Raw genomic sequence first — 22,244 nt, 5'->3', positions numbered from 1 at the left:
TTAATTATTTATTTTGGTTGGGGGGACGCCGTGGATAATGCTCAGGACTTACTCATGGTTCTATGCTCAGAGATTACTCCTGGGGGGTCTGGCTTGGCTGCATGTAAGGCAGGTGCCTCACTAGCTATGCTATTGTTCTGGCCCCTTGCCCAGGAGATTTTATTTATTTATTATTTATTTATTTTGCTTTTTGGGTCACATCCGGTGATGCACAGGGGTTACTCCTGGCTTTGCACTCAGGAATTACTCCTGGCAGTGTTCAGGGGACCATATGGGATGTTGGGAATCGAACCTGGGTCGGCCACGTGCAAGGCAAACGCCCTACCCGGCTGTGCTATTGCTCCAGCCCCGCCCAGGAGATTTTATGGCCATCTTGTTCATCAAGGTGACAATGAGACATGTGCTACTGAGCACTTGAAAAAGTGAGTGAGGCACCATAGAGATAGTACAGGGCTTAAGGCATTTGCCTTGCACTCGGCTGACCTGGGCTCAATCCTCAGCACCCTATATGGTTCCCTAAGCACCACAAAGAATGATCTGTGAGCTCAAAGCCAGGAGTACGCCCTAAGCACAACCAGGTGTGACCCATAACCGAAAAAAAAACCAAAAAAACAAAAACAAAAAACAAAATAAAAGAAGAAATAAAAAAGAAATGTAGTGAGAGCAAGGAAGCAAAGAGTGAATTTTAAATTTTGTAATCAATATATTTAAACATAAAATTTTAATCTCATCATTTTTTTCTGGCTTTTTGAGTCATCCCAGGTGATGTTCAGTGGTTACTCCTGGCTCTGTACTGAGGCTCTACGGTGCTCAGGGGACCATATGGGATGCCGGTGATTGAAACCAGGTTGGCCTTGTGCAAGGCAAACGCCCTCCCCATAATACTGTCGTTCCAACCCCTAAACGTATTTTTTTTTTTTTTTTGCTTTTTGGGTCACACCCGGCAATGCACTGGGGTTACTCCTGGCTCTGCACTAAGGAATTACCCCTGGCGGTGCTCAGGGGACCATATGGGATGCTGGGAATCAATCCCGGGTCGGTCACGTGCAAGGCAAACGCCCTACCCACTGTGTTATTGCTCCAGCCCCTAAATGTAAAATTAATGCTCAATTTGTATATTGGGGACTGGAGGGATAGTACAGCAGGTAGGGTGTTTGATTTGCACACATGGCTGACCCAGGTTCAATCCCCACATCCCTGAGCATCACCAGGAGTAATTCCTGAGTACAGAGCCAGGAGAAAACTCTGAGCATCCCTGGGTGTGACTTCAAAACACTGCACTGTAGCACTGTCATCCCATTGTTCATCGATTTGCTCGAGCGGGCACCAGTAATGTCTCCATTGGGAGACTTGTTACTGTTTTTGGCATATCGAATACATCACAGGTAGCTTGCCAGGCTCTGCCATGCGGGCAGGATACTCTCGGTAGCTTGCCGGGCTCTCTGAGAGGGGCGGAGGAGTTGAACCCGGGTTGGCCGCATGCAAGGCAAACGCCCTACCTGCTGTGCTATCATTCCAGTCCTCAAAACATTAAAGAAATAAATTCATTTATTTTATTGAATCACCATGTGTAAAGTTACAAATCTTTCAAGCTTATGTTTGTTATACAATGCTCGAACACCCGTCCCTTCACCAGTGCACATATTCCACCACCAAAAACCCCAGTATACCTCCCACCCCCACCCCCCACCCCCACCTGCGTAGCTAATAAATTTCACTTCACTTTCTCTTTACCTTGATTACATTCCATATTTCAACACAAACCTCACTATTATTGTTGGCGTTTCCCCCAAAAAAACAGCTCTGCTGAAAAGGAAGCATTTGATAATTAGTTTTCCATTGCCAAGAATGAAGAGATATGAAGTCGCGTGGCTGCTATTGTGATTTGGGTTTGGGATTTCTGTATTTTAGTATTTTAGTAACTAAGTCCAGGGAGATTTATGTTAGAAATTGCATCATTTCCCTTCCTGGGGCAGCATAGGGCTATGGCTTAGTTCACAGTCTAGAGACATTTCTCCAAGCAGCTGCTGGTACCAAAAGTAGTCTAGGGGCTGGAGCGATAGCACAGCGGGTAGGGCGTTTGCCTTGCACGCGGCCGACCCGGGTTCGATTCCCAGCATCCCATATGGTCCCCTGAGCACCGCCAGGAGTAATTCCTGAGTGCATAAGCCAGGAGTAACCCCTGTGCATCGCCAGGTGTGACCCAAAAAGCAAAAAAAAAAAAAAAGTAGTCTAGCTGGCGTCTGGATCATGGTGGATCAGCAGCAGAGCAGCCGCACAAACATGCGGCCACCCGGGTCGCATCTTGGTGGAGAGCGTGCCAGTATTGCCCCGATCCGAGATCACCCACGAGTCCCCCTGTTGCAAGTTTATACCTCTTGGTGATGCACAGGGGTTACTTCTGGCTTTGCACTCATAAATCACCCCTGGCAGTGCTCAGGGGACCATATGGGATGCTGGGAATCGAACCCGGGTCGGCTGCGTGCAAGGCAAACGCCTACCCGCTGTGCTATTGCTCCAGGCCCCAAAGAAATAAAATTTTTATTTATTTATTTATTTATTTATTTATTTATTTTGCTTTTTGGGTCACACCCAGCGATGCTCAGGGGTTACTCCTGGCTTTGCACTCAGGAATTACTCCTGGCGGTGCTTGGGGGACCATATGGGATGCCGGGGATCGAACCCGGGTCGGCCGCGTGCAAGGCAAACGCCCTACCCGCTGTGCTATCGCTCCGGCCCCAGAAATAAAATTTTTTAATAAATTTTTTGGGCCAGGGGAAGCACTGTGGGCTGGAGCATAAATGCAGGAGGCCCAGGTTTGATCACCACATGCTCCTTTGAGCACCATCAAACATTGATCTGGAAGTGACACCTGAGACCTGCTGGATGTGGCCCTCTTCCCCAACTTTTTTTTTTTGGGTCACACCCGGCGATGCACAGGGGTTATTCCTGGCTCTGCACTCAGGAATTAACCCTGGCAGTGCTCAGGGGATTATATGGGATGCTGGGAATAGAACCAGCAAGGCAAACGCCCTACCCGCTGTGCTATCACTCCGCAACTTTTTTTTTTTTTTAATTAAAACAAAATTAAGAAAAGTTTGTTTCTTGTGTTTTTGTTTGGTTCAGTTTGGTGCCACAACCAGTGACGTGCAGGGCTGACTCCTGGCTCTGTGCTCAGGGATCACTCCTGATGATGGGACTCGGGAACCATACGGGGTGCTGGGGATCACTTCCAGGTCTGTCAGGCAAATATCCTATTAACTTACTATCACTCCAACCATTACAAAGCATTTCTAAGAAATTATTCTCTAGGGGGGGAGGCTGGAATAATAATACAGCAGGTAGGGCGCTTGCATCCCATATGATCCCCCTTGTCCTTCCAGGAGTGACCCCTGAGCGCAGAAGTAGGAGTAAGTCCTGAGTATCACCAAACTGAAAAAAATAAAAAACTAAAAAAAAAAAGAAAAGGAAAAGATTCTTTATCTTCTGGCCCTCAGAACTATTTTCAGCGCAGTTCTAAGCGAGGAGTGTTTAGAGATTTCAGGTTCCTGGGTCATGCTGGGGGTCACTGGTACTAGAGAATTCTTGGGAGCTGTGGAGGATGATGGGAGGGTCCCGGCTGCAGCCTCAGTTTCCTCAGTTTCTCCAGGAGCAGAGACCCTTTGGGCCCCTCCAGCTCTAGAGTCTGCTTCGTGGATCTCTGGGAGATAGAAGCTGGAGGTGGGGCTGCGGGGAGGAGGGTGGAAGATGGCAATCACCTGGACTTCTTCCCAGGAACTGAAAAGACTCCGAGAAGAATGCAAGACTGAGAATGATGCCCACACATGGTCGGAAGCTTGGTTAGAGCCAGGACCAGCACTGGTCCAGCAGCAGCTACCACTGCTGCCCCAGTCACCATCACATTCAAGGCGCCAAGGAACTGACGGTCAGTGCACCAGCAATCAGGTCCTCCAGGGTGCCCCGACGCCAGGCCCACAGCTTGGCTCAATGGGGACTCAACGTGTTGCAGATGTATTCAACGCTGCTCATGGTAAGTTCCAAGGAGGGAAGCAAATCCCCCCAGGACTAGTAAAGTGAGAGGGCAGGGAGCAAGCAAAGGTGGGAGAGCCCCTACCTTGACTCACCCCATAGTCCTGAAGCCATTTGTTCCGCCTCACCTGCAGTTCACCCCGGGAATTACCTCTTCGGTGTGGTTTGTGCCCACCGAGAGCCGTAGGCGGCTGCAGCAGATCCACCCGGCCCCGGGAGGCCCTGGCTCAACCTGAGGATTTTCCAAGTGGGCTCAGTTTGGACTTTGGTCCCAGGTAGGGGGCTGTGGCTTGTCCCCAAGATTCAAGGGACAAGGTGCAATTCAGGTTGGGCGATGGCTCCTGGCCTGGAGCAACTGCTCTGTGTGTGGGAGGCCCAGGCTGAACTTCTGGCACTGCATGTTCTCTGAGCACTGCCGGGAGCAACGGGCCAAGCACTGAGCCAAGAGGAGCCCCTGAGCAGCGCCAGGTGTAGCCCAAAGCAAAAATAACAAAACAAAGAGTTCACTGGGAACCGGTCTCAGAAGCTGTGAGGCGGGTGATGTGTCCTTTGCTTCCTCATCAGGTTTCAAGAATTCATGCCAAGCTAACCTCAACCTTCCCCTGGCTTCAACCTAAACTCCAGAACACTACTTCATGCCCCAGACTGACGGTGAGACAGCGGGGGAGGGCAGTCTGTTGGTCTGGGTGTCCGAGAGTGCGCTAGTGTAGAGGTGTGCGGGGTGCGAGACAGGATCTTGGCAGGGGTTGGCGGGGGGGGGGAGGGGGGATGACTATGATAATTTCAGCCACTTCTGAACAGCTCATCCCTTCCCTCCTTGCCCCCGGGGACAATGTCTAGGGGGAGAGGCTGACATTCTACCTGGGCAGGTAGAACAGAGGTGGCAGTGATGCAACAGGAGCTCTTTTTTGTTTGAATGTTTGTGGGCCGTACTTGGTGGTACTTCTGGCGTGGTGCTGGGCAAGGGGCGACCTGGAGGTGCTGAGGATCGAACCTGGAGCTCCTGCATCAAAGCCTATGTTCCAGAAGCTCCAGTGGGGGGAACTGTTTGTTGCTTTGCAGAGGAGTTGCTCTTGCAGTGCTAGGAACTGAACCCAGGTCTCATGCATGCAAGTCATGTGCCTTCTGTAATGCTCAGCCACAGCTGTGGCCCTAAAAGGGCTGCCTGAAGGGCTTACTGGAGAAAGGCTGAGGACGCAGGAGGAAGTCAGGGCTGGACAATCAGAATCTCCTCTCTCTGGGAGTAGGATTTAACTGAAATATACCTGGCTGTGCTCAGGGATCACTCCTGGTGGGGATCGGGGGAATCATATGGGGTGCCAAGGAGCAAACCAGGGTTGGCTGCATGCAAAATAGCCTTGCCCACAGAACTAGCTCTCCAGCTCTAATGTAATTTGAGAACCTCTACTGCCCCATCAGTGAAAATATTTCTTTAAACACCATGGTTTACAAAGTTGTTCATGCTATAGTTGCTATAAGGACTCAACATTTAAAACCAATCCCACCACCAGTGTGACCTTCCCTCTACCATTGCTCCCAGTTTCCCACCAACCCCCAAACCTACCCCCTTAGCAGGTACAAAATAATTTACTTTTACTTGGTTTTGGGCCACCTGGCAGTATTCAGGGGTTACTCCTGGCTCTGCACTCAGGAATTACTCCTGGTGGTGCTTGGAATGTCAGGGATCGAACCGGGGCCAGCTGTGTGTAAGGCAAATGCTCTTCACGCTCTACTAACACTCCAGCTCCTCAAAGTAATTTATTTTTATATTGCCTGTAACAACTAAATGGCTAATGGAATTATCAAAAAATACTTCAGTAAGGGGCTGGAGCGATAGCACAGCGGGTAGGGCGTTTGCCTTGCACATGGCCAACCCGGGTTCGAATACCAGCATCCCATATGGTCCCCTGAGCACCGCCAGGGTTAATTCCTGAGTGCAGAGCCAGGAGTAACCCCTGTGCATCACCAGGTGTGACCCAAAAAGAAAAAAAAAAACTTCAGTAAAAGAAAATTTGTGAAAATTGTTATATCTCACATGGGGTCATTAAGTCCTTGTCTGTATTATTATTTGTTTATTGAGCTTAGATGGCATCTATGCTACTTTCCCATCTAATTTGCTATGCTCCTACTGGGCTGTCAGTGGTAAGGAATTTGGAAGTGTCTCGTGACTGTGTTCCAGAAACTCCAGGATCCGTAGAACTGGGCCAAGTTAGTGGCGCAGCGGCTGTGGGATGTGGGTGTGACGGACGGGGGGACTTCCAGAAGTACAGCCAAAGGGCAGGGGAGAGACTGCCCTCCCCCACTTTGAGAAAACCCCAGCTGATGTACCTGGAATTTTTGTGGGTTTGATGTTGTTGCAGTGGTTAGCGGTAAAGCAGTGAAGTTGGGTCACTGGCATGCTGGAGGCTTCGGGATGTGGATGCAGGGGCTGGGTCTTTGGCAGAGTGGGGACTCAACCCACACCCCTCCCAAGACTGCTCCAGAATTTTCAGCCGGAAGATTTGCGAAACTGAATTTTAGCGGGATTGCATCTCTTCTGAGATTAGCCATGAATGTGGGCTGGTGAGTTCGCATCGTGTCAGCGCTGGTTTGAGAACGCTATTTAGAGATAGGATATGGGAGAAAGGGGAGATGGCGCTCCTGTGAGTGCGCCTCGGGAGCCAGAACTACAGGGCAAGAGGCCTGGGAAGAGGCCTGATGCCCCCAAGGACGTGCAGAACCAACGGCAGCTGGGAAGCGTCCACCAACTCCTGTCAGCAGGAAACTTACAATTTATACTTTATTCATACTTAGCAAGCATAGTTTGCTTCATATGAAGCCAAACCTGGTTACTTAGCAACATCCTGGCCTTCTGGAATGTCTGTGCTTCTGTCAGCACTACCTTGCTCCCCATTCCCTTGACACAAAACCCTGGAGACAGGATGCCCTCCATTCTGCTTGCTCAGGCAGCCTGACACCCAGTTCCCTCACCTCTTCCCCCTCTCTCCATCCTGCTCCAGGTCTAGCAGCTACCACCACGAGTCATCTCTGCCTGATGATTAAAAATCAGTCACCTTTAGCCAGCAAAATGGCTCCTGCTCAGCTAAGAAACAAAACCGTCTCTCCTTGCAGCCCAGTGGGGACCTGGAGGGTATGTGGGGGTCTAGTTTCACAGAGTGACGGCAAAGACAATTTGGAGGCCCGTCCCTGCTGGCAGTGGCTGAGGGACAGCAGAAGCTTCTGTTCCTGTGGTGCATTGAGTATGTGAGCATGTGAACATGTATGTTTGTGAGCATATGAATGCATAAATGTGAACGTGTCAGTGAATGTGTAAACAGTTGTGAGCAGGTATGTTTGTATGAGCACGAGTGTATGAGTATGTGAGTATGAGCGGGTAAATGTGTGAGCAGTAAGCATCGTCTAGAGTGTGTAAGTGGATATGCATCCGTGTGAGTGACTGAGTCTGTGAGCGTACGAGTGTGAGCAGATGAGTGTGTGAGCGGATGAGTGTTTGGGTGTGTGAGGGTCTGAATGTGAGGGGGTTTCTGAGTATGTGAGCAGGTGAGTGTGTGAATGTGTGAGTGGGTGTCTAAGTGTGTGAGCAGGTGAGTGTCTGAGTGTGTGCATGTGTGAGTGTGAGTGTGTGAGCATGTGAGCAAGCAGTTTAGTTACACACAAAGTTGTCTATGCTGAAGGATTTGGGGGCGGGGGTGAGGGCAGCATGAATCAAAAACTTTTCCTTTCTGAAGTCACTTTAGCCCTTCCTTGAGCAGCATGGAATAGTGGCAGACACAGATCTGCGACTCCTGTGCCTGGAGTTTAGGGTCAGAGCAGGAGAGAGGCAGGCATGGGGGCCAGTGATGAGTTTGAATGGCAGTCCACGTATTCTTGGCTCTCGAAGACCTTCTGCTCTGAATGGCTGAGGCAGGAGTACGTCAGTGTGCCCCTGCAGAGGAAGCAGGCATCAGTGTCGTGTCTGGCAGGAGGAATCTGTCTGCCCTCCCCTCCTCCTCCTCCCCTCTTCTGTGTCCCACTCTGCCCAGGCACTGCGGCCAGAAGCTGCACTATTTGTTTTATTGGGAGCTAACTCCCAGCAGTACTCTGGCTTACTCCTGACTCTGTGCTCAGGGATCACTCCTGATGGATTTTTTTTTTTGGGGGGGAAAGAGATCATACGCGGCAATGCTCAGAGGTTACTCCTGGCTCTGCATTCAGAAATTACTCCTGGCAGTGCTTGGGGGACCATATGGGATGCCTGGGATCAAACCCAGGTCAGCCACATGCAAGGCAAGTGTTCTACACTCCAGCCCCTCTTCCAGATAGTTCTGTGGTGGTCACTCCACTAGCTTCTAAGCAAGGTGGGCTAGATCTATGATTCCCAGAACCCACAGAGAATCCTGGGGTAAGACTGGATGACTTTTTCTCCAGTCAGGAGGGGAGCCAAGGTGAGAGTGGAATCACAGAAGGGGCCACAGAGCTCCGCATGCTACGTACTGGATGTGCAAAAGCACGTGGTGGACTTTGAATTCCTGCCTGGAACAGATTTTGCTGAAAGAGAAGGAGAGAGAGAGAGCGCATGAGCCCCCGTTTCACTGGACAGAAGGCTGAGAAGCCCTGCAGATCCCAGCCTGCTCCTGGGCTCTGCATGGGGGGGGGGTGCGGAAGTGCCTCTCCCGCCCCTCCCCCACCCCTCCCGTCTCCCTGAGCAGAAACCGAGATTCCTGCTGAAGGGCCCTGGGTGACATTCTCTCAGGATTAACCACATTCCAGTTTGTTTTTCATCCTATGGGGGGGATGGGGACTGCTGTGCCTGTCCACTGCTGTCTTACCCGAGACTGTGGCTCAATGCGGGCTCCAAGGGGAGTCTTGGGGTAAAAACTGGGTTTCTGGGTTTCCTGAGCTAATTCCAGGGCATGCCTGCTTTGCATGGAGGAGACCTGGGGTGGAGCCCTGGCAGCGCTCAGCCCCCTGTGCAGCACCAAGAGTGAGTCCCGAGCCCAGAGCGAGGCAAAGTCCTGAGCACCTCGAGGTGCTGGATAACAAGGGGTTGTCCTTGCTCCTCCCACAGGGAGCTTAGTTTTACTGAGCTACTCCCACAACAGTGCCCTTGAGACACAGCCAGTTCCATCAAGCACTAATAATCCTATACTGCTTTTCTCTTTCCTTTATGTCATTTGTAAGGTTCATTTAGCAATGTCCTTTTTGTATAGACACAGGAAGACAGTTCATCCTATGCTTTATAACATGGGAGTTAATTGACTCCAAAGTAATATTTACTCCTGGGCACTCATATTTACTTGGCTTAAGCCTCAGTCGCCCTTAGTCCCTAGCACTCCAAAAGCAGGGTCGAGATGAGGGACTGGATGGACCCAGGGCAAGCTGTGAGCTACCCTGGCATCAAATGGGCCAGGCCAAGTGCCATAATACTTAACTATAAGAGAACGCTCATGGACAAACTTTGCCATGACCCAAAAAGTAGTAACTGAGTAAGGATCCTGCTGGGGTTAGGAAAGACTAACCTGGCCTGAGGACTGTGAAACATATAGCGAGATGTCCCCAGGAAGAGCCAACCTTAAAGCTTAATATACCTCTTACTGTGTTCATACAAAATGACACTACTAGAAATATTATAAGAAGTAAACTTACTATGATTGTTTAAATGGATTACTAGCTGAGGAAAGGGGAAAGCAATACACCCTGGATGGAATCCTGCCCTGGAGCAGATCTTCTAGTAAGTAGTCTGGAGTACTGAGCCCTCAGATGAGATTTTGTCCTTGAGTTAATCTCCTGAAGGAGTGGCTTTACATCTGTTAGGATAATATTCAACCTCACCTTTTTGTATCTGCACCCTTCATGATTTCTATGTAACTATGCTGTAGGGGGTCAGAGGGGACTAGACGTTGAAGACTAGAGGAGAACGAGGACTTTGGGGTTTCGAGGTCTTTGGGGACTAAGAGGAGGATTAGATGATGCCATTGACTAGAAGTAGAGGACTATGAAACTGCATCGAGACGAGGAAGAAGATAAAATGAAAGAGAGGACTTTGAGGTCCATGAAGAGACTAGGATGATGGAACTATGGTGACTGGGACTATGACCAAAATGACGACTACAATTGTGCCATGAGGGGAGAGATCAGACTACGCCGGGAAAGAGAGACAAATAAACCGATTACCGACCAGCCTGAGGCCCAGGTCCTGTTTCTCCTTTCCCCTGGTCATTTGTCCATCCACTCATCTCCATCATCTGGCCTGGGGAGGTGGCTCTTGGCCACTGGAACGCTCCCATCCCATGTGCCCACACACCTTTTCTTGAAACTTACATCAAGGTGTGGTCCAATACCCAAACCTCAAACCCAGACGAACACCAGCACCATCAAACCAAAACCGCCGGGTTTCCAACCCAGGAGAGAGGCTATGCGGAGAGCCGCAAGGGTACTCACTGCGTGCTTTCATCCATGATCCTGGTGGCTACTGCATACGCCATCTGTGGTTCCAGTGGGCAGAGTGAGTCCCAAGGCCCACACCTGCCCCTCCCGCCCCGCCTCTCCCAACCACACAGGTATGCAGGGCAGCCCAGGGAGCAGGGAGTCACCTGTTGAGTGGCCAAAGGGCCGACGCGGAGGCGGAGGCTGAGGGAGACCTGACCCACCACCAGAGCCACATGCAGGGCCTCGATGGTGAGCTGGGTCACAGTGATCGGGTAGTAGTTGCTGTTGGAGATATTCAAGATGCTCTGGGGAGGAAAGCAAGGAGGGCTGAGGGTGACCCTCTCCACAGAACACTGATGGGTCCCAGTCACCCAGCCTCAGTCCCCCTCCCTCCCTCAGGGGCGTCAGCTGGTGAGCACCAGTGTCAGGAGTCCTGCTGTTTTCTTTTTGGTTTTAGGGCCACACCCAGCTGTGCTCAGGGATCACTCTGGTAGTGACTGGGGATGGGTTGGGGGAACATATATGGGCCCCAATAGAACCGGGGTCAGCTGGATGCAAGACAAGTACCTAACTCTGTGCTCTTTCTCACGGCTTCTGGGTGTCAGCTTTTACTCAGACATCAAGCTGGCTCCAGGTTTAGCCTCACCCTCCTTGGTTCCTTCAGTTCTGCCCACCCAGGGAGTCCCAGTCACCCCCATGGTGACTTCTCTGTCCCCGGAGAGTCCCAACTTCGTATCTGCCGTCAGGGCCATGGTTGCTCCCAATTTCTCCCAAAGTTTTTGATACCCTCCGGGTACCATGAGATCCCTGGTTTCCCGTACATGGGTTGTTCCCAAGAAACATTGTCAGAGGGTGTGGCTGGAACTTTGGGGCACAGGTGCCCACGCACCGTTATGTTGATGTGGACCTCTGTCTGGTCGAAGGCCACCGTGGAGGAGTTGAGGCCCACAGGCTGCACAGAGATAGAGTGGGGAAACAGGGCAAAGGACAAGAGCGAGCTGGTCACCAGGGAGATAAGCACCGCCAGGAACACAAACAGCTTCCTGTGGGAAAGCAGGACCCAGGTTAGAGGCCTGAGAACCAAGACTGGTGGGGTTCATGCACTGCTCTCCACATGGAAGGCCTGCTGTTGACCCCCACTACCTCCACTCCCCCACTGACGCACAGTTAGGTGCAGGGGTGGCTCAGAGGGGGTAGAAGCACGGGACCGGAGGCAGGTAGGCTGCCTGCTTGCCTTCCCTCCTTCCTTCCCTCCCTCCCTCCTCCCCTCCCTCACTCCCTCGTTTTTTTTCTTTGATTTTTGGGTCACAACAGTGATGCTCAGGAGTCACTCCTGGCTCTGCACTCAGGAATTACTCCTGGTGGTGTTTGGGGAACCAAATGAGATGCTGGGGACTGAATTTGGGTCGGCCGCGTGCAAGGGAAATGCCCTACCCCTACCCACTGTATTATCATCACTCTGGCCTCTTTCTCTTATACTGTAAGAAGTCCATCTGAATTTTCAAAGTCCTCAATTTTATCAGGGACTGGAGAGATAGTACGGCAGTTAAGGTGCTTGTCTTGCATACGGCCAATCCAGGTTCGACCCCCACCATCCCATATGGTTCCACAAGCACCACCAGGAATAACTCCTGAGCATTGCCGGGTGGGCCCCAAAAGAAAAAAAAAAAAGAATAGGACATCACTTGTTGATCCCATTCCAAATTGAGATATGCATTAAAGAGACAGCAGGGGCTGGAGCAATAGCACAGCGGGTAGGGCATTTTCCTTGCACTCGGCCCACCCGGGTTCGATTCCCAGCATCCCATATGGCCCCCTGAGCACCGCCAGGGGTAATTCCTGAGTGCAGAGCCAGGAGCAACTCCTGTGCATTGCCGGGTGTGACCCAAAAAGAAAAAAAAAAAAAGACAGCATCTCATTTATTTATTTATTTATTTTTGCTTTTTGGGTCACCTGGCAATGCACAGGGGTTGCTCCTGGCTCTGCACTCAGGAATTACCCCTGGCAGTGCTCAGGGGGCCATATGGGATGCTGGGAATCGAACCTAGGTGGGCCTCGTGCAAGGGAAACGCCCTACCCGCTGTGCTATTGCTCCAGCCCCATCATTCACACCTGTTTTGTCTTTTTTTGCTTGCTGTGCTGGGCATCCAACCAGGATCTCACACGTGCCAGGCAGGTGCTCTATACTGGGCCATATCCACAGCCCCTCACTGAACGTCTGATGAAAGGCAGTGCCAGACTCAGACTGTGGGGTGGGGCTGGATGGTAAGCTCTCAGACCCAAGCCAGAGAGAACCAGCCAGAGATGGGTGGGGTTGGAGTGTCACCGAACGAGGGACACAGAGGAACAGCTCCCAAGGTGGAAGATGGGAGACAAGGTATGTAGGAAAACTTACGTGCGCCTGGGTTTCAGCCTCTGGTCTCCATAGGGAATGAGGGCCACCAGCTGCTTCTCTAGCTCTGTGGGGAGAAAGGATGAGAAGGAGGGCCCTGGTGAGGCCGTAACAAGTACTTTCTGTGTCAGCCACCCAGAATCACCCTTACAGGCAGCCAGGGCTGTGTGCCACCAGGGCTCCAGGGCAGACTGTAAGTGCCAGGCTTTGTTACACTGGCAGCATAGCACATGGCCCTATGAGGTGGTAGTGAGTTTTTTTTTTTTTTTCTTTTTGGGTCACAACTTGCGATGCTAGGGGTTACTCCTGGCTTTGCACTCAGGAATTACTCCTGGCGGTGCTTGGGGGACCATATGAGATGCTGGGAATCGAACCCAGGTCAGCCGCGTACAAGGCAAACGCCCTACCCTCTGTACTATCACTCCAGCCCTGGTAGTGAGGTTTTTGATAATGGTCAGGAAGATCTCTGCCCGTAACATCAGAGCGCCGCCCTCTGTCCTCCTCCTCCCCCCTCCCCCCCCCCCCCCCCCCCGCTTATTTGGAGAGGTCATTTGTGACTTTCTGGTTCCCAAGACACAGGGTTGCTATGCGAGCAGTGTTGCTGAACCCCTTGCCCCAGGGCTCTGAACCTGGGGAGAATCAGAATCTCTCAGGCCAGCCAGAAACTAGGGGTTAATGAGTTGAAAATCCAACCCCATGGGGGGGGTTCTGGCCAGTGGGCTAATGGAAACTCATCCTGATTCCAGCCTATGTCTGGAGCCTTGGGCCACTCACCTTGAGGGATCACCCCACTGCCTTGGCAGGTGGGACAAGTCACAAACCTGGCTCCAGCAACTCTGTCCCAAGGCACACAGGAACAGAAAGATTTGCTGCCACAGGAGCTGATGCAGCTGGCAGCCTTGCTGCCGGGGCTGGTGGTTGGGGGTAGGATGGACCTGTTCTCGCCCACCAGAGAGCCCCGCTGGGAGAGCATCCTTCAGGGAGATCTTTTCAAACAGAACCAAGTTCAGGGGCTTTATGTTCTCAAGAGAGCCAAGGAGTCACGACTCTCAGTTCAGCGGGAAACCGAGCCGTTAGCACTCGCGTCTCCGAAAGCTCCTTGGAGTTTCATCTCCTGCCATCATCCCAGGTGCTCCATTTGCCTTTCCTACAGAGGCAAAAGTAAAGCGGAAGTTATTCACTTTAAAGGGCTTCCCTAAGTGAGTGGCTGAGCTTCTTCTTTTCTGAGAAAGCTGCTGAACAGACTCATTTATTTCAGGGCAAGGAAGTTGGGTAGAGAGTGGGGCGGAGACCAGAGTCCCGGTTAAGAGTCACTAGGGACTCTGAAGAGGACTCTAGTAGGGTGGCAGGGCTGTGACAGACAAGCTTTCATTTCTCCTCAAGGCACTCAAGCTTTCATTTCTCCTCAAGGCAGTGCCTTACTAGGAAGGCAGATTTTTCTCAACGGGAGAATCAAGATTGGTGACAGGTGTGGCTAAAACCCCAAAATAGTTCTTCATGGGATCATAAACCGCTTCCTCACTGCTGTGTGGGTGGGGGCTACTAAGAAGGCAAGCTTAGGGGAGGCTCTCAGCACTGTTAGGGATGTCCAAGATCTGTTAGAAGAATCAAGACAGGGGCTGGAGCGATAGCACAGCAGGCAGGGCGTTTGCCTTGCATGCGGCCGACCCGGCTTCCCATACAGTCCCATATGATTCCCAGCTTCCCATATGGTCCCCTGAGCTCCGCCAGGAGTAATTTCTAAGTGTATGAGCCAGGAGTAACCCCTGGGCATTGCTGGGTGTGACCCAAAAAAGGAAAAAGAAAAAAAAGATTAAGTCTGGGTTTTCCCCCAACAAACTTCAGAGTGAAGATGGAACGAGGTGGGCAGGCGCACTCCTGGGCTTATGTGGAATCCAGGGACCTCTCAGCTGCAAGAGGGAGATTTCTGGCATACACCCTTAAGAAGGGCCTCTATGCTACAGCAGGTAGGGTGTTTGGGTGTTTGCTTTGCCAGAAACCAACCTAGGTTTGATTCCTAGCACCAGTCCCCAGGCCTCACGGGGAGTGAACCCTGAGTGTAGAGACAGGAGTACTCCCTAAGCACAGCCGGGTGTGCCCCCAAAATAAAACATGAAGGGCCTCTAGGGGAGCATGTGTGAGAGGCACTCTCTCAGGGAAGGGAATAAGCCCCTTTCCACTCCCAAGTCGAGTATGGGTAGGAGCCGGGTGGCAAACGGGACTGAGGATGAGCCCAATGAAGGATTTCAAGTCCCAGGGGCTGCAGCATTGTACAGCAGGTAGGGCACTGGCCTTGCATACAAGTGACTCGGGTTAGGTCTCTGTCACCCCAAATGGTCCCCCAAGTCAGCCCAACCAGGCGTGATCCCTGAGAGCAGATCCAAGAGTAAACCCTGAACCGCCCTCCCCACCCCGCCCCGCCCCTCAAAAAAGGGTTTAAAACACACCGCACTCCCAGAGAGCCAGAGTTAGTTGAACTTACTGCGCGTCCGCCTCGGTTAGGATAAGACAAGGAAGGAGCCTCGTCCCCGGCCTCCCATAGAGAGAGGAATTCGGGAGTGTCTCTCCCGAGGGGATGCAACAACTGCAGGAAGAGCGGAAAGAGGGAACAAGGGCCAGAACGCACCACGGGACCACACGGCCGGGACGCTCCGCCCCCGCGGCGCTGGCCCGCCACGCCCCCACTTCCTGACCGCTTCAAAGGGTCCCCACCCCCACCGTCGTGGCCCGACGTAGTTTAGCGAGGACCAAGCAGTCCAAGAAAGCATTCATCAAGAGAGAAAGCGAGAAAGAAAGAGAGAAAGCGAGAAAGAAAAAGAAAGAGAGAAAGGAAAGAAAGAGAGAGAAAGAGAGAAAGAAAGAAAGAAAGAAAGAAAGAAAGAAAGAAAGAAAGAAAGAAAGAAAGAAAGAAAGAAAGAAAGAAAGAAAGAAAGAAAGAAAGAAAGAGAAAAAAAGAAAAGGAAGAAAGAAATGGGGCCCGAAGCATTAGTACAGCAGGTGTAAAGCGTTAGCCTTGCATGAGGTCGACTCGGGTTCGATCCTCAGCATCCCTTATGGTCCCCCGAGCACTGCTTTGTAATTCCGGAGTAATTCCTGAGTGCAGAGCCAGGAGGAGTAACTAATCCCTGAGCATTGCCAGGTGTGACCCAAAAAGCCCCCCAGGCCCCCCTAAAAGTGTGTGCCCCAAGCATGAAACAGCTCTGGCCACCAACCTTTATTTCACCATTCTTTAATTGGTTAGCTATAAGTACAAAGGAAGGGCCCAGCAACACAGAGACCATGAGATCCCTATTAATTACACACACCCGCCCAGTCTCCTTCTAGAAGCTGAACAAAAAAATCTTCAACAATGACAGTCTGGTTGGCTTTCAGTTTGAATTGTGACTAACAGCATTCGAGAATTATACCATAATTTAAACATTATAGTGATCGATTAGTCATTTTAAGTACCAACCAGGTTAAATACTATTTTATTTTATTTATTTATTTGCTTTTTTGGGTCACTCCTGGCTCTGCACTCAGGAATTACCCCTGGCGGTGCTCAGGGGACCATATGGGATGCTGGAAATCAAACCTGGGTCAGCGGCGTGCAAGGTAAACGCCCAACCCGCTGTGCTACTACTCCAGCCCCTAAATAATACTATTTTAATATCCTCTCACCCCTTGGGCCAGAGGATTGAATTTTGGACTTATTTTTTCATGAATAAAATTCTTAATGTTTTTTGTTTCCTTTTTTCACTAATTGTACGTAGGTCTTCTATGAATAGGCCTGGCCCCCCTCGCCCCTCCCCACTTATCCTTGAGCTAAAATAAAAACTTCTTCAGCCAGTCTTTCCTTATCTGTGTTGGGCAAAATTTCAGTCTCCCTTCCCGGCTCCTGACTCTCCAGGGCTAAATTCCTGTAAAATAAACAGTTCCTTAATGAGTCACCAGGATGTCCTAGGCTTGACTCTCATGGACTTTCCTGAACTTTACTGATATATAAATTCTTGTGGGCTAGTATAGTCTCCATATAACACTTTACTAAAAAGTTCGAGAGTTGGTACATTTTGAAAATAACAAATGCCAACCAAGGATGTTGAGAATAAGCAGTGCAAACAGAAAAGTCTACTAATGACTGCCTCTAAAAAAACCAGTATGAGAGACATGAAAACTGGTAATCACACTTAACTTTAATAAGCAACTAGTAAGGTAACATTACCAGACGCACAGAAACAATCCTTTACAATACTCCTAAAGAAATACTTAGACTCTAATGTAACTAGGTAAATACAACCCCAAAACCAAAATAATCACTGTAAACATACACTTTTCTTTATCACAAATTACTCCCCGAAATGGGTGCACCGTTCCTGGAAGTACTGCAATACCAGGTCGATGCGTGAAGTGGACGGAGCAAGCTCCTATTCCAACTCCTAGTTCCAAAAATCCATTTAATATATTGTCCTCGGATAGAGGATGTATCAGATATTAAACTGATAAGAACAGATACTACACTTGATCTTAGCCAAAAGGCCGAGAAGCGATACTAGTTGCTGCGCCAGCGGCCCTGCCCTGCCCCCGGCACCCATTTTCAGCTCACGGTGAGCCGCCAGCACGCACGCATGCAGCCGCCTCCGCGCTGCTCCCGCACGGACCAGCGACTCACCCGACACGCGCCCTTCACGCGCGCGCCCTCCCTTCCCGGCGACTCGAGCCGCGAACCGGCCCACGCCCGCCGCCCGCCAGGCCCGTTCAAATTTACATGCTCCGCCCCTGCCCGCCACCGGGGGCGCGGCCGTCGCGCGGGGACTCGCTGTCGGGACCGCCTCTGTGTCCCCGGAGCCGAGGCGGGGCTGGGGCGGAGCCCCTCCTTGGCACCCACCGAGAGAGAACAGAACTCCGGGAAGGCAGGAAAGAGTGTAGGGCGTTTGCCACGCCCTTGGCACACCCGGGTTCGTTCTCCGGCACCCCCTAGGGTCACCGAAGTGACCTCCTTGAGCGCAGAGCCAAGACTGCAAGCCCGTGAGCACCCATGGACAAGAGCGTCTGGACCTGTACTGTCTCCGGTACAGGTCGTCACGCACGAGGTCCACGGGGGTTTGGTCCGCGGAGCCACACCGCTTCTGCTCCCGGATGACCTGCGCACCCAAGGCTGTGGCCCCACAAAGCAAACCAAAGGACTCAGAAGACCGGGAGCAATCTTCGTTGGGATTCTACCTGGTTTGTACGTGTCAGAGTCAGGGGGACAGCGTTCCTGGGAAATGGTGGCCAGGATGAGTCAACGAGGTGAACCAACAGGACCTGAGATTAAACAGCCTCGGACTGAAACAGGTATTGTAGTTGTCGAGATCGAAGAGCCTGTTTCAAAGTATGGGTCAGAGCCTGGATGTGAACGGCTGTTCCAAGTTTCTTCTGGAACCCTCTCCCTTGTCTGCCCACACGCCCTGGCCTCATTCCTCTAATGGCTAAGGCTTATATACTCTGGGCTTTGGGGACTTGGGGAGAAAGGGTTTCTCTCAAACATGAGGTGAAGAGGAACCTAAAGGCCTGCCTTTCTGCATCTCCGCACCTGGGTTGCAGTAAGTGTATCTTGGTTGGAAGTAGTCATCGCTAATAACTCTCAAGGATTGAGAAACTCGGTTTACACCATCACAAAACCCCCTGCACCCCACTAGTGAGAAAACATATTACATACTGTAAGAACTGGAGCGATAACATAACAGCAAGACGATAATGTTTTCAGTTAAAGCACCCAGGCAAAGAACCATAACAAGTAAACACATCACTTATTAAAATGTACCACAAATTCAACTGCTCTTAGGACAACCAGCTTTTTCCCCCGAGGGGTGCACCGTTCCTGGAAGTACTGCAATACCAGGTCGATGCGTGGAGTGGACGGAGCAAGCTCCTATTCCAACTCCTAGTTCCAAAAATCCATTTAATATATTGTCCTCGGATAGAGGACGTATCAGATATTAAACTGATAAGAACAGATACTACACTTGATCTTAGCCAAAAGGCCGAGAAGCGATACTGACTGCTGCCCCAGCGGCCCTGCCCTGCCCCCGGCACCGACTTTCAGCTCACGGTGAGCCGCCAGCACGCACGCATGCGGCCGCCTCCGCGCTGCTCCCGCACGTACCAGCGACTCACCCGACACGCGCCCTTCACGCGCGCGCCCTCCCTTCCCGGCGACTCGAGCCGCGAACCGGCCCACGCCCGCCGCCCGCCAGGCCCGTTCAAATTTACATGCTCCGCCCCTGCCCGCCACCGGGGGCGCGGCCGTCGCGCGGGGACTCGCTGTCGGGACCGCCTCTGTGTCCCCGGAGCCGAGGCGGGGCTGGGGCGGAGCCCCTCCTTGGCACCCACCGAGAGAGAACAGAACTCCGGGAAGGCAGGAAAGAGGGTAGGGCGTTTGCCACGCCCTTGGCACACCCGGGTTCGTTCTCCGGCACCCCCTAGGGTCACCGAAGTGACCCCCTGAGCGCAGAGCCAAGAGTACAAGCCCGTGAGCACCCATGGACAAGAGCCGGAGACAGTACAGGTCCAGACGCTCGTCACGCACGAGGTCCACGGGGGTTTGGTCCGCGGAGCCACACCGCTTCTGCTCCCGGATGACCTGCGCACCCAAGGCTGTGGCCCCACAAAGCAAACCAAAGGACTCAAAAGACCGGGAGCAATCTTCGTTGGGATTCTACCTGGTTTGTACGTGTCAGAGTCAGGGGACAGCGTTCCTGGGAAATGGTGGCCAGGATGAGTCAACGGGACTGAAACAGGGACAGTAGTTGTCAAGAGATCAAAGAGACTGTTTCAAGTTATGGGTCAGAGCCTGGATGTGAACGGCTGTTCCCCCAAGTTTCTTTTGGAACCCTCTCCCTTGTCTGCTCACATCCCCTGGCCTCATTCCTCTAATGGCCAAAGCTTTTATATCCTCTGTCCGGGCTCAGGGGCTTTGGGGACTTGGGGGGAAAGGGTTTCCCTCAAACATGAGGTGGAGAGGAACCTAGGGGTCTGCCTTTCTGAGTCTCCGCACCTGGGTTGCAGCAGAAGTGTATCTTGGTTGAACCTAGCCGTCACTAGTAACTCAGGTTTGAGAAAATCGGTTTACACCACCACAGAACGCCCCCGCCCCCCGTTAGTGAGAAAGAAATCATTATATTACATACTATAAGAACTAGGGCAATAACATAGCAGCAAGACCGCTATTTATTTATTTTTTTCCCCCGCTTTTTGGGTCACACCCAGCGATGCTCAGGGGTTACTTCTGGCTTTGCACTCAGGAATTACTCCTGGCGGTGCTTGGGGGGATCATATGAGATGCCGGGTATCGAACCTGGGTCAGCCGCGTGCAAGGAAAACACCCTACCCGCTGAACTATCGCTCCGGCCCCCGAGGCTATCATGCTTTCAAGTAAAGTGCCCAAGCGGGTAAATAACGATAATAAGTAAAAACACTTAATAGAGTATACCACAAAAACAACTGCTCTTTAACTGTTTTTTTTCCCCCGGAGGGGTGCACCGTTCCTGGAGGTACTGCAATACCAGGTCGATGCGTGGAGTGGACGGAGCAAGCTCCTATTCCAACTCCTAATTCCAAAAATCCATTTAATATATTGTCCTCGGATAGAGGACGTATCAGATATTAAACTGATAAGAACAGATACTACACTTGATCTTAGCCAAAAGGCCGAGAAGCGATACCGACTGCTGCCCCAGCGGCCCTGCCCTGCCCCCGGCGCCCATTTTCAGCTCACGGTGAGCCGCCAGCACGCACGCATGCGGCCGCCTCCGCGCTGCTCCCCCACGGACCAGCGACTCGCCCGACACGCGCCACCCGCGCGCGCCTCCGCCCCCCGCGACTCGAGCCGCGAACCGGCCCACGCCCGCCACCCGCCGCTCGGGGCCCGCCAGGCCCTTTCTAATTTACATGCTCCGCCCCTGCCCGCCACCGGGGGCGCGGCCGTCGCGCGGGGACTCGCTGTCGGGACCGCCTCTGTGTCCCCGGAGCCGAGGCGGGGCTGGGGCGGAGCCCCTCCTTGGCACCCACCGAGGAAAAGGCGGCATCCGGGGGGTGGGCAGCGCAGCCAGAGGGGCCTCTCTCGACCGCGGCTGGTCGAGCGTCCCCCGAGGCTCCCCGGCGGGACGCGGCGGGTAGAACCGGCCGCCAGCGCAGGTCCCCGAGTCCCTCGCGGCCACGCTGAAGGACGCGCTGCCTGGACGACCTTTCCCTTCCCCTCTTCCTCACCCGCCTTCCTGCTGCTGGGCCGCGAACCTTCCCTTCAGGGCCCTTCTGCCCCCTGGACTCTCGGATTCATTCGGGGCCCTGGGGGGCTTGGCTTCCCACCCTGCCACTCTTCCCCAAGCCCAGCCCTTCCCTTTGGGTCCATCCTCTCTCCCCCACCCCCCTCCCCCCTCACGGAAATGGGGCGGGGACCCCCAGCTGCTCGGAAGCGGATGCCTCCAAGTGAAGGAGTAACCCCAGCGGGCTCCCGCGGCGCCACGGGACACGTGGCTCGCGGCCTCTGCTTGGTGAATGTTTGTGGAGTGAATCAACCCTGTGCTGGTCTGACTCCAATCACAGGGGAAGCAATGAGGAGACCGTTGGCCCCGTCTGGATGGTGAACTGGGAGGTTCTGACCCCGAGTGCGGAGAGGTGAGATAAGGGCTCCTGATATCAGGGACTCTATTTTCTTCTAGTCTGCCAGCAGAAGGCAGCTCTTCACTACCTTCCCAAGGGTCAGTTGTAAGTCCAGTCCATAAACAAACTGTCCAGCTCCCAGAATCACTGACCCCCAATCATGATTGTCCCCTTAACCACAAGACCGTTGTTCTCCATGACCATAAGCCAACCTAACCACTAACTAGCTTATTTTGCTTCTGTAACTTTTTTTGCTGATCACAGTTCCTATAGCTTCTTACTCGTTATCCGGCTAGGAGGTGACTTTAGCCATTGTAAACTCATCTCTGACCATACTCAGGACCACGAGTTTAGTCTGCTCATGCCGTCTTCAATAGAGACTCCCAGTTGGGCCTCTCTGTGTGGGAATTTTGGGAAAAGTGTATCTTGGAAAACTCCCTTCGAATTGTGAGAGCAATGAGGGGAACTTTTGCTCTGGCCAACAAGGTCACCAAAAGGTCAGTCTCCTCTCTGTCCCTGGGTACGGAGGAGGCTAAAGCTTTTCCTGCCTGCCCTGTACCACATTTACCTTACCGGTTATTCTTCCACACAGAACCTTATTTGGTTGGTGAATTTAGATGTTTGTTTTTTTCCACAGCCAGAGATAGTATGGACATTAGGGATACAGCACACAACTGCTTCCCACAACTCCAGTGTGATCTCCACCCCCCACAAAATAGACTTTCTTCATTTTCCTACCAGTGCTCAGGCTTACTCCTGGCTCTGTGCTCAGAGATCACTCCTGACAGTGCTCAGG

At 52.3% G+C, this 22,244-nt stretch overlaps 1 protein-coding gene and 3 non-coding genes across 6 annotated transcripts; all 4 read right to left on the bottom strand.

The window, feature by feature from the left end:
* Positions 1 to 6,473: 6,473 nt before the first annotated feature.
* Positions 6,474 to 21,103, bottom strand: TMEM106A (transmembrane protein 106A). 3 transcript variants are annotated; one of them, XM_004621020.2, is made up of 8 exons: positions 15,312 to 15,419; positions 13,604 to 13,976; positions 12,833 to 12,896; positions 11,327 to 11,480; positions 10,602 to 10,742; positions 10,450 to 10,493; positions 8,503 to 8,556; positions 7,805 to 7,954 (listed from the first exon to the last, which is right to left on the bottom strand). In XM_004621020.2, the coding sequence occupies exons 2-8, from the start codon at positions 13,800 to 13,802 to the stop codon at positions 7,834 to 7,836; spliced, it is 777 nt and encodes a 258-aa protein (XP_004621077.1). In that variant the 5' UTR covers positions 13,803 to 13,976; positions 15,312 to 15,419; the 3' UTR covers positions 7,805 to 7,833. The 3 variants fall into 3 exon arrangements, with proteins under 3 accessions (XP_054988629.1, XP_054988628.1, XP_004621077.1); XM_055132654.1 differs by lacking the exons at positions 10,450 to 10,493; positions 15,312 to 15,419 and adding an exon at positions 20,858 to 21,103 and having other exon boundaries at positions 6,474 to 7,954; XM_055132653.1 differs by lacking the exon at positions 10,450 to 10,493 and having other exon boundaries at positions 6,474 to 7,954.
* On the bottom strand, positions 17,166 to 17,356 carry LOC129403719 (U2 spliceosomal RNA). Its single transcript, XR_008629415.1, has one exon. It is a non-coding gene; the product is annotated as a U2 spliceosomal RNA (small nuclear RNA).
* On the bottom strand, positions 18,653 to 18,843 carry LOC129403711 (U2 spliceosomal RNA). The gene has a single exon (XR_008629407.1). It is a non-coding gene; the product is annotated as a U2 spliceosomal RNA (small nuclear RNA).
* Positions 20,319 to 20,509, bottom strand: LOC129403712 (U2 spliceosomal RNA). Its single transcript, XR_008629408.1, has one exon. It is a non-coding gene; the product is annotated as a U2 spliceosomal RNA (small nuclear RNA).
* Positions 21,104 to 22,244: the final 1,141 nt, after the last annotated feature.

This window comes from Sorex araneus, chromosome 3 (genome assembly GCF_027595985.1).
Source record: "Sorex araneus isolate mSorAra2 chromosome 3, mSorAra2.pri, whole genome shotgun sequence".
In the NCBI taxonomy this organism is placed as follows: domain Eukaryota; kingdom Metazoa; phylum Chordata; class Mammalia; order Eulipotyphla; family Soricidae; genus Sorex; species Sorex araneus.
Note: the sequence above shows the minus strand (reverse complement) of the source record. Positions and strands in the feature narration are given on the sequence as shown.